This window comes from Corylus avellana, chromosome ca6 (assembly GCF_901000735.1).
Source record: "Corylus avellana chromosome ca6, CavTom2PMs-1.0".
NCBI lineage: Eukaryota > Viridiplantae > Streptophyta > Magnoliopsida > Fagales > Betulaceae > Corylus > Corylus avellana.
The window spans coordinates 20,614,332-20,626,180 of record NC_081546.1 but is presented as its reverse complement, the minus strand read 5'-3'; the positions used below and the strand labels follow the sequence as shown (position 1 = coordinate 20,626,180).

General features: G+C 38.2%; 1 protein-coding gene across 1 annotated transcript; it reads right to left on the bottom strand.

Annotated features, from left to right (window-relative positions):
• Positions 1-677: 677 nt before the first annotated feature.
• LOC132185330 (putative receptor-like protein kinase At3g47110) lies at positions 678-5,434 on the bottom strand. The gene is made up of 4 exons (XM_059599117.1): positions 4,513-5,434; positions 4,259-4,330; positions 1,355-3,349; positions 678-1,203 (listed from the first exon to the last, which is right to left on the bottom strand). The coding sequence occupies exons 1-4, from the start codon at positions 5,432-5,434 to the stop codon at positions 851-853; spliced, it is 3,342 nt and encodes a 1,113-aa protein (XP_059455100.1). The 3' UTR covers positions 678-850.
• Between the last annotated feature and the right edge of the window lie 6,415 nt (positions 5,435-11,849).

Sequence of the window (11,849 nt, the reverse complement as noted above, 5' to 3'; positions counted from 1 at the left end):
AAACTAGTCTTAAATCTTTTTGTCTCAGGTTAATTAAAAATCGGTCCTAGAGCATGCTAGAAGTCATCAGCTAGAGGAAACCATATTTCTTCTAGATTATGGTTTGCCATGCAAGAATTTGAAACTTTTAATTTTTTGCAATGTCCTCAATTTGTTAGATTTTTTCGTTAAATTTTGTCAAAATTTTCAAAATATATATATATTTTATAAAGATAAAATAATATATATATATTTGCAGATTCCGTTAAATCCTAACCAATATCCAAATCTTTGCAATTTTTTATTTTATATTTTATAATTAAAAAAATAGAGGTATCTTGAGAATTTTTACAAGATTTAACGGAAAATCCTAATAGAATAGGGACATTGCAAAAAATTGAGAAGTTTGATACTTTAAATTAAGAGTTTTTGAACTTTAGAAAGTATTTTCAAAACAAGTAAAAGTCCGGGGATGTTTTTGTGAAATTTCCCAGAAAGAAAAATGAAAAAAATAACCATTGCTTCTAACCAAGTTTGACCAAAATGATATTCTAATAAGTAAATAAACAATTAGGCTCTCAGTTTTGTTAGATTAATGCAATCGCAAGTTCTAGAATAGGCAAATAATAATTTATCTTAAGCTCAAATATAAACATTGATACCTTTAGGTTTAAATTTGTTTTCCATAGGGTCCCAACTTGATCAACTCAGCTGAACTCAACTTCATGGCAAGAAAATTGGAGCTTGGGCATTTTTTAGGAGCATCTCTACATAAATAATGATGTTGCTTGCCTCCAAGACTTTGAGACTAATTTTGAATAGCAATTGGCCGCCAATTAATATAATTAGTACAATCATGAACTATCTAACATTAGCCTCCTCCAATATCTTGCAGAAACTTGAATTTGATCTTGTTGAGTGTGGCTGCAATATCTTTTGTATTAACTCTTTCTTCCGGTGACTCTGCACAGCAACCCAAAGCCAATTCCATAATGGATGATATACAGTCCTCCACAGCACTATAATTTCTTTCGTTTCTCAGCAAGTTGACATCAATAACATCAACTACTGAAAGGGTTAGTGAGTCATCTATCCAACGCTTCAAGCTCATTTCTCCGTTAAACATGTCATCCGTAGGCTTTTTTCTTGTGAAAGTTTCCATTAGTAAGATGCCATAACTATACACATCGCCTTTTGTAGAAACTATTCCTTCTGATCCATACTCTACAAGTAACATTTGTAAACCAAATCAAAAAAAAAAATCAAAAAAACAAAAAACAAAAAACAGAGCTATATTCTACAAAAATTACACCTATCTATGTATGAGTAGAATAATAGAGATGCAAGTTTTAATGCCATACAAAAAAAAAATCACCTGGTGCCATATACCCAATAGTAGCGAGGGTCATTGTCCGCATCATGGAATCCTCATCACCTATGAGTTTGGCTATGCCAAAATCAGCGACATGTGCAATCATATCTTCATCTAATAAGACATTGCTTGGCTTCAAATCACAGTGAACAATAGATGTTGAATAACCATAATGAAGGTAATCAAGTGCTGATGCAACATCAATGATAATATTTAGCCTTTGTAAGATATTCAAAGAGTGGTTTTGAGAATACAACCACTTTTCTAGGCTTCCATTAGGCATGTATTCCAATATGAAGGCTCTAAAGTCCATGTTACTGCAAGTGCTGATGATTTTAATAAGATTTCGATGGCGAATATTACGGAGTACCTCACACTCTGCATCAAAACTCTTGAATGCCCCTTCTACTTGCATGTTGAAAACTTTTATTGCAACAACCATCCCATCTGAGAGTGTTCCTTGGTATACTGATCCAAAACTCCCTTTACCAAGTAACTTATTTGCACTAAAACCTTCAGTTGCTTGTAAAAGTTCATGTTTGGAAATTCTTCTCCATGCTGGTAGAGGTGACAAGTCTGCCTCAATTAAAACTTTAGCATTCCTTTTTTGGCGTCTCGTCCAAACTAATACAAGGATCACCACAAGTATTGTTAAACCAATTGATGGTAGTAAATACTTTAGCATACGTGGTGTTTTGGTCTTTTTTCTTCGATGAAGACCTTCTTTGCATGGAGGAACTTGGAGTCGAGGAACACCACAAAGTGCATCATTTGACATAAAAGATGTAGCCGAGAAGTTTACAAATGCTCCACCTGTCGGAATTTGTCCTCGCAGTCTATTAAAAGACATATTTAGATATTTGAGGTATAGGAGTGCTTCTAAGGACTTAGGAATCTCTCCAGATAAGTTGTTATTGCAAAGATCCAAAGACTCCAAGCTTATCAGTTTGCCAAATGATTCAGGAATTGAGCCGTCTAGTCGATTATTTGCCAAAGAGAGCTGCACTAGATCTGTGAGGCCGCCAATTGTTATTGGGATATCACCAGAAAATTGATTTCTTGATAACTCTAATAGCCGCAGTACCTTCATATTTCCAATCTCTAATGGGAGAGAGCCAGTTAGAGAGTTGGATGACAAGTTGACCTCCAATAGATAAGTAAGGCTCCACAAGCTCGAAGGAATTGAAGTTAATTTGTTGAATCCTAAGGAGAGAATTTGTAATGAAGTTAAATTATCCATGCACTTAGGAATGTATCCGGAAAGCTCATTATCATCTAAATACAGTTGAACGAGGTTCTTCAAAGAACACAGATCGGATGGGATGGAACCTTCTAGGCTATTACTATGAAGGAAAAGGCCTTGGAGCATGTGCAACCTTTCCACTGTAGTTGGAATCGGTCCAGCCAATTCATTATTTGATAAGCTCAACCTTATCAAATTTCTTAAATTGCCAATATCTCTTGGAATGCTACCTTTGATATTGCAACTAGCCAATGAAAGATGCATAAGAGTAGAGAGATTCCCAATGGAACTGTCTAGGATGTTGTTCAGTGGATTTACTGCCAAACCTAATTCACTGAGATATATGCAATTCGACAAAGTTGAGAAAAAGCTCAAACCAGAAGATTCCACAGTCAAATTATTGAATCCTATGTTGAGATATTCGAGTAGCCTTAAGTTACCAAATGTCATAGGAATTAACCCCGAGAATGAGTTATAGGCTAGCTCTAGGCCTCGAAGCTGTGAAGCATTGGAGATAGAGCTAGGAATTGTTCCACTTAGATTGTTTTCTCCAAGCAAAAGCAACTGAAGATTTGGAAGGAAGAGACCCATATTTGATGGAAGTTGCCCTTGAAGGTTGTAATTAGAAGTCATTTCTATGACTTGTATTGTTGAGATATTGAAAATCTCAAATGGAATTAAGCCAACAAAGTTGTTGCTACTGATTCCGAAGAACTGTAGCTTTTGTAGATTACCAACTTCACTCGGTATTGCACCTGCCACAATATGAACAATTATTTGCAAAAAACCAGAAGGTGCTTTCAATGAACCTTAAAACAAGTGAGCAGATGTCTCATGAGCCAAGCAAACTTCAAATAGTTAATTCATATGGTCGACCATAAATAACCTGGTTTGACACGGCCATTTGGCCACCTTTTTGATTGAACCACGACTGAGTTGCTAATTTACCATCGTCCTGAACTATATATGTTTGTAGATAATTAAGGTTATACTCTTTTAAGATTTATTCTGAGTTCTGACTTAGCTAGTAAAAGGATAGTATTATATTCTGTGAAGTCTTAGATCGATTTATTTTTACAAAAAGTGAAAAAAAAAAAAAAAAAAAAAAAAAAAAAAAAGCTGCAAGAGATAAAGAGACAAGTTGTTAAGGATGAGGCCCTCAACTTTGTTACCAAATGCCCAATAGCCAGAGATGGCTACACTAGCGAAAGCCACCGTACGTGACTACTGTATAACAAACACAGTCCCTTGAACATCTTTCCCTTCACTGGTGGTGCTATCGTTAAGCGCTTTCTAGCCTATTTATAAAAATCGCATTTTTCTTCTTCTTTTTTCAGATTAAGTGTTTTTTAAATCGTAATGCCAAACACCTTACGTTTTGCAATATCTTATAAAAACACATTATTCTTACAATTTCACAATTGCAAACGCACATTTCTAATTCTTTTGCTAGCCGTAAACTCCATTAGATGTGGCATGCAAACTTATTGAGCCAAAAACAGCGAGACATATATTTACGTCGTCAACTTTGCTTTTCTTCTACACTCTCTTAAATGTTTTGGTTTTTATAAATTACTTTAAGTGGAAAGTATCCAATCCGATGCAAGCTTGAAGCCGAATCAATGATGGCATCCATATAATATACTTAAAAAGAATAGACATACCTTCAAAATGGTTATGGCCAAGTTTAAGCTCCCTAAGTGTGGTTAAGTTCCAAATCTCCGAAGGTAATCTTCCTGTAAAATCATTGCAACAGTGGTATATATTGTAAATACTTTTTTACGTTGTTCATCAAATTTTTTTGAACTTTTAAATGAAAAGCACCCAATTATCTATGATGCAATCATAAAAGCATGTATGCTAGCTGAATCAACCTTATGACATCCATATAATTGATTAAAACAAATACTAAACATACCTTCAAGGCTGTTGTCTTTAAGGTCTAACTCCATAAGCGTGGTTAAGTTTCCAATTTTTTGTGGCACTCTTCCTGTGAAATTATTTTCCCGCAACAATAAATATTGCAAGTGTTTGCACTTAAATAAAGTGGATGGGAGTTCGCCATAAAACTGATTAGAGGACAATTGAAGGCTCTGCAAATTGGGAAGATTATCAAACACATCTGATGAGAGTTCACTGGACAACTTATTTGCTTGGAGGTCAATGACTTGGAGTGAAGACATGTTGAAGATGACAGAGGGCATTGGACCTGATAGCATGTTATTTCCAAGATAAATTCTTTGCAAGGTGGATATGCTGAAGACAGAAGAAGGTATGGAGCCCGAAAGCTGGTTATAACCAAGATCAACAATTCGCAATGAAGATGCATTAGATAAAGAAGGTGGGATGGGGCCTGTGAAAGTATTATGATTTAGAAACAAATATTGAAGTTTGAACAACAACCCCATCCACGATGGGATTTCTTCACTGAAGTTATTGAATCGAAAGTCTAAGAGTTTCAGTCGGAAGAGATGAGCCAACTCGTTGGGCAAAGACCCATGAAAACTATTGTTTGTGATGCTTAGTCTAACAAGAAAAGAAAGGTTTCCAACATGCGGAGGAATAGTGCCTTCAAGGCCCAAGTAAGAAAGGTCCAACGCAGTGACTCGGTAATGCTTGGTACCACAAATGACACCAACCCAGCTGCAAACGGAAAAGCTGGTCGACCAATTTTTTGTCAAAACATTGTGAGGATCATGAGAAATATGAGCTTTTAAGGCTAGAAGAGCGGATTGATCGGTGGTAATGTTGGGAAATATTGCATTACCTGAGCTAGCCATGTAGCATCGTGCTAGAAGCAGTGTCACAGAGAGGAGGAAGACGAAACAAGCTCGGTCCATGAGTAGTTTATGGTTGTCGAGGCACTATGAGATAGAAGAGAGGCTGATATATAAGGAAATGGCTGCATCCGAAATTTTAGAAAAAAAGAATTTGTTGAAAAGGTCATAAAGTATTTAGCACTAGTCCAGATTAGAACGCGAAGTTTGACCTAGTCAATAATTGGCCGGCTGATGGTCCTGGAGAACTAGGTTAAAACCTTAATTTCATCAAGAAATTATAATATTAAAAAGTACTTCCCATTTTAGCTAGGAAAAAACATCTACTTCATATTATTAGTTTTATGCTTTTTTGCTTATTAAAAACTATATATTATAAATATCATATAAAGAAGATTTGCCAAAAACTGGAGCGGAATTGTACGATTCCCCAAACAGATCCCTCACTCTTATGCAACAATTAATACATACTAAAACTTGTTGTAGATTTTTTATTTAAATAGTAAAAGAAGGTGATTAATTTGTTATGAAGTAAAAACAAATTTTGAGTCAATTTGGTAAAAAATATGTAAAATAATATTTAATTTAAAATAATTGATGTGATATAAATGAAACTTGTCAAAAGAACCTAAAGCCTTGTTTGGATAGGTAAATTTTCATTTTTGTTTTGGATTTTTTAAGAAATCGATGCAAATGTGTTGTTTGGATGGGTCAAATTTCATTCTTGTTTTGGATTTTTTAAGAAACCGATGCATATGTATTGTGTGATTTTTAGAATATTGGGCAAAATTTTGAGTTTGTGAATTTGTGCCAAATCTGTTTACAAAATCAAAAAATATAAATTTGAAAACAAAAACAAAAAAAGACCGAATGCGTGTTCCTTCTCAAAATCTTCAAAATCTTAGTCGGTGCATCACATCATATAATAAAATTTCCACAAAATTTAATTATCAGGAATTGACACTTCCTTTCAAAATTTTACGTTGCACGACTGTCCTTTCTGGCCATATCTTTGCCCTTTTTGGTTTCTACTTACAGAAGTAGCGAAAACCGAAGAATAATGTAAGAACGAGGCATAAAAGTATGGCAAATTAAATTAATTTTTTTTTTAACAGTAAATCTTTTGTAATAAATTTAAAATAAGATCTGGAGCATAACAAAGGACTACAGTAATTTTCTCTTTCTATTAACTTAAGTGTAGAATTTCCTCAATCATGTCAGATACTCCTGATGTTATTCCAGATTCTTTGGCATGGACTACTAGATATATCAACAAATATATAGACTTGTACTCTCATTACGTGACAATATGGGTCACAACCAATCATTTTCAGGCTGCATTTCCTTTTATCCCCCTCCTCTAAACCTATTTAGTTTTGCTGTTTGTTTCTTTTCTTTGTTGCTTTGTTTTGTTTCTAAAATAAAATAATTAAAAAATTAAAAAGAAGGACAACCACAACTAACTAGTCTCATTAATGCTGCGTTTAGAGTCAGGATTTTGATCAAAGTCCAAAGTCGTTGGCGTGCTAGAAAGGCTTTCGCTGACTTTATAAAAAAATAAAAAGAAAAAAAAGGACAACCACAACTAACTAGTCTCATTAATGCTGAGTTTAGAGTCAGGATTTTGATCAGAGTCAAAAGTCGTTGGCGTGCTAGAAAGGCTTTCGCTGAATTTATAAAAAAATAAAAAGAAAAAAAAGGACAACCACAACTAACTAGTCTCTTTAATGCTGAGTTTAGTCAGGATTTTATAAAAGTCAAAAGTAGTTGGCTTGTTAGAAAGGCTTTCGTTAACTTTATAAAAAAGTAAAAAGACAAAAAAATTAAAAAAAATTAAAAACAAAAAAAAAAAAAAAAAAAAGACAACCACAACTAACTAGTCTCAATCATGCTGAGTTTAGTCAGAATTTTGATCAAAGTCAAAAGTGGTTGGCGTGCTAGAAAGGCTTTCGTTGACTTTGAAATTTTTTTTTTTTTTTAACGAATTTAGTAAACTTCATTAATAAAAGATCAAGAGCATATAACACACAGAGCATAAAATTATAAAAAATCACAGCCAAATAATATGAGGTTACAAAGTCATAGATATTGTTGATAACAGTTTTCCGAAGAGTGACTTTGGATGGAATCCGAGGAGTCGTTGATCTGCAAAAGAAGGAAATTTAGGATAAAAGCTGCCGGGGTGTGTCGGCAGGGGATAGTTTTGATGCCTAAGTTAGTAGTTGATTTGAGACATGAGGAGCAAGTAAGCAATAAGAGCTTGAGAGAGATTTGTAATTACCAAATAATGAATTTGAGCTTCCCATTTATAGGCATCAAGTAACAGTTGTTGTTCACCAATTCTCGGCCCCACATTCCCAAGGATCTACTATGCATAATGTTAGTGAGGTGGATTGTGGGTTGTGGGTTACTCCATGATCCTGAGAACGTGGAGTGTGTTAGTGGATGGCTTGGCCACGCTTGCCTTAGACGTGGGCTCCTGATTTTTTTTTGGGCACACGTGGCTCGGCTTGGCGCTGACAGCTGGAACACGTTCTATTGAACGTGGGGCTTTGCTTGGACGCTGGGAGTATCCCACAATTCATTAGTGAATATGGGTTTCCTTCACTTGCTAAAGGACCATTGTACCCTCGGTGGAAGGACTATTATACCCTCGATGGGCTGGCCATGTCTCGGTTCGAGCTGACTATATCTCAGACTAGGCCTGTCTTTAGTAGGCTTACATAATGGACCGGGCCTAGAGGTCTGTTGAGCTGTTTGTGGCAATCCATTACCCAACAGTTATCCCCAATTCCTTGTCTGAGTGACTATGAAAATTTCTTGTCTTTCAAAATGGGTCGGTTCCCGATCTATCCTCGGGATAAGGATTTTTCTTGGATTGGTATTCCAAGATTTTAAAATTTTTAAATGCAATTTCGAGGAAAATTTTGTCTGTTGAACTTCTCGAGCCAATGATCTTTAGGACCGTTGACATCCCGAGCGATGGTCGACAGCTTGCGTGTCAAACCTTGTTTTTGGGGTATCACCACATGTCATCAACTTTGTGGTTGAAGGTACGGCGACCACGTGTCAGTTTCTGCTTGGCTAGTTGAAGCGCACCTTTTAAGGGCATTTAAGGCAATTGCGAGTTCCAAAGCAACCCTAGGGTTTCTTGCATCTTTCCACTCGAGTGCGTTTTCAAAAGTTTTATAAAAGGCACATCTGTTCTTTCCTTCTTCATTTTACTAAATTTTGCAAGCTTCTCTCTCACGAAAAACCCCATTTTCACTCCTCAAGAGCTTCGTGCAACTTTGGCTTTTCCGCTGGCTTGCTTCCATTCCCAGTCTTTTCCTTAATACTACTTCTTAAGAATAGTATTTTTTTTTAGAGTTTCGGTCGAATCTGTACCATCTGCAGAGCCTTTCGTTGGTCTAGGTAGCCCAGTTATTGATTACCTCCATTTGGAGAAATATCTGGGTGTACCCCCCAGCTGGTCGGTCTAGAAACATTGCCCAGCCGAAGAAGAGGTCCATGCCGAGGCTTCAAGGAGGGCAGTTGCCAAGCCTCCGAGGAAAGTTGAAAAAGGAAAAAGCGTAGCAGCGGAGCCTCCGAATAGAAATGTTGCCAACAAAGGCAGAGGCAAATACTTAGCCTCTTATGCACCCCATTTGAGGCTGGTTGACGAACCTGAAGATCTGGATATTCCTCTTTTAAAAAGGAGGAAGTCCGAGGCTAGCTCGAAGGCGGCGAGGTCTGCCACCCTTCTCAACGCCTTCAGCCATGTTATAGGTGAATCAATAAAGAATTTCTCGGTGCCAAAGGTACGCACCATGGAGAATTATGAGGCTACCCTCGGGATCAAACCCGCAAAGCCGCTGCAAGCGCGGCTGCTCGCAGCTATTCCGAACTCTGCAGTTCCCGGGGAGCCCTTGACTCCTTTTGCATCTAGTTCTAACGAGGAGTTTCTAGTGGATGTAGGGCGCATCCTTGAAGAAGATGTTGTTGGTAAACTCGGGAAATCATAAGCTATAGCCACAAACCCTATCATTATTGAGGATGATGTTGTGGTGACTAAGTCTAGGAGTCCCTCGGTGGCCCCTGAATTTGATGGCATTGAGCCCAATCCACCGTCACCACCTCAACACATGGATGCTGAGCCTGCCTCTGATTTGATCAAAGAGCCCGAAGGTATCGAGAAGATGCCTCATCAACCCGAGGCTGGATCTTGCTCTAAGAAGTTGCCTCGTGAAATCGAGGTTAGTCTTTAGGCTGAAAGGGCGCTGATCCAAACCGAAGAGGCTTCTCGTTCAACTAAGGATCGAACCCATGTCCCAGCAGCAAGTCACACTGCCGAGGCTTCTCAACCAGCGGGTTCCTCAGGGAACCCAAACACCTCTATCAGCTGGTCAGTTGGCCCGTCCCTCTCTGACTTGGGCAGGAGGTTGCTGGGGAATCCCTTTAGCACCTTGATGAATTTAATTCCCCTGAATCTCCTATCGGGTGCAGGTAGAAAGACCAACGAGGAAGTGATGGAGCGGATGTTGTTCTACCAATTGATAGTAAGTGCTTCTTACTCTTTTCCTCGGTTTCATCTTTTCGTAACTTGGCTAACTATACTCCTCTTTTGCTGAACGTTATGAAGTCAGTCTGCCGCTACTACGACTTCAGGAACCACCTTTAGAGCTCAACTTCGAAGATCGAGAATTTGAAGAAAACATTGGAGGAGTCCGAGGCTAAAAATGCTCGGTTGAAAGGACTCATGGCTCAAGAGGACAACGAACTCCTCCTCTCGGGTCAGGGGCAGTCACTTCTGGAATCCCAGGCTTCTGAGCCCAATTCTCGGATTCATAATTTGGAGTCTCAACTAAGGGCCTTCAAGGAGAATTCCGAGAAACTTGAAGAAGATCGCTCGATTATCAAGGAGGATCTGAAACAGCTAGAAGAGAAATTCACAGAGGTTGATCTCCAGCGTACCTTCTTATCGGAACAACTTCAAGAAGCCAAAGAGGAAGCCTCAGTTCCGCGTTTAAAGGCTGAGAAGTCAGCTGAGAAATAGAAGGCTATCGAGACTAACACAGGGAGAGTTAAGGCGAAGTTCAAGCGTGTGAATAGGTAGGTGCGCCATTACAAGGAAAAGGCTCGAAACTACTTTAGGCAACTATGGGTATGCCGTGGGTACGCTGTGGGCTTCGCCTTCATATATTGGGCCCGAGACTAAGGTTGGCTCGGAGGGTATGCCGTGGGCTTCGAGACCTTCTAGGACCTAGCCTTCAACCCTTCTTCGCATATCAACATAGACACGGTCTCTCCCAACGCATTTCCTCCCAAAGTTAAGGCGATAGAGGAAATCATTCTCATCGGTCAAGAGCAGATGCCGGATGCTTGGGGCATCACTGAGTTCGGTTATCGACCTGCCAAAGAAGTCTCAAAACATAATGTAACTTCGGGTAGTGTTGCGGTTCCCGAGCCAAAGGACAAATGAACTTGTAACATTTTGGATTTTTAATTAAAGAGTTCTCATTTTGCCCAATCTGTCTTGTTTACCTTTTTTCTTTTCCTTTTGCAATGTTTAAGAAAAAACTTAAAAGCTTATTCTTGAATGCTCGGATAAGATTGATTTTCAAATAAAGATGGGCTCACATTATAAATGGTCAGTTTGCTTGAACTTACTGAGTGGTAGACTCACACTTCTACCTGTAAAACCATAATGATTCTAAAGATATCACTGCAAAGACTAGCGCTGAGGATCCATACTCTTGATTAGAGTCTTACCCTGGAGGCTTGCAAGAGGCTTTTACTTTTGAAGGGCCATCTTTCCATAAGTTAGTATGGTTAGTTTAGTTGTATTTATGACGTCTGTGACTAATTGTATTAAGGATAAAGTTTGTGATATCATAATGATGTATAATAGAAGCTCTGGTATGTTTTTATTAACGAGTGTTGGTTATAAAAAGAAAAGAAAAATTTATTACAGCTTTTCCACTATGTTATTTAGTAAGGAAAAAGTAGTAGTGTCACGTGAGTATTTAGATAATTTCACTTACGGCTTGCCTGGTAAAGCTGGGACGTTATAATGGTAGTGGAAAGCTGTCCTTCGGGCATGGCTTGTTCAGGTTGGTGAAGTCTACACACATTCTCTCTTTCCCATTTGACATCTTGATCAATACTACGTGGCCAACCAATCGGGATAATACACTTCTTCGATGAATCCGGCCTTAAGCAACTTTTCCACCTCTTCCGTGATGGTCATATTTCGCTCGGGAGCGAACTTCCTCCTCTTTTACTTTACTAGTTTCATAGCTGGATCCAACGTTCAACTGGTGAACAATTTCTTCTGGGCTGATCTCAGGCATGTCTTCATGTGTCCATGCGAACACCTCTATGTTTTCCCGAAAAAAACTGAACAAGCCTTCCTGGATTTTAGGGGTTAGTTGTGAGTTGATCTTCACAACTTTGCCGCCCTCCATCAAAACTTCCTCCAACTCTTCAGCTGGCTCAC

What these genes read in the sequence shown, in the direction of transcription:
- LOC132185330 (XM_059599117.1), bottom strand. Translation starts at nt 5,434, where the DNA reads ATGGACCGAGCTTGTTTCGTCTTCCTCCTCTCTGTGACACTGCTTCTA. An exon ending in TAAAGACAACAGCCTTGAAG is followed by an intron (nt 4,331 to 4,512) that starts GTATGTTTAGTA and finishes ATGATTTTACAG; the next exon opens with GAAGATTACCTTCGGAGATT. An exon ending in TATTGGGTATATGGCACCAG is followed by an intron (nt 1,204 to 1,354) that starts GTGATTTTTTTT and finishes TGTTACTTGTAG; the next exon opens with AGTATGGATCAGAAGGAATA.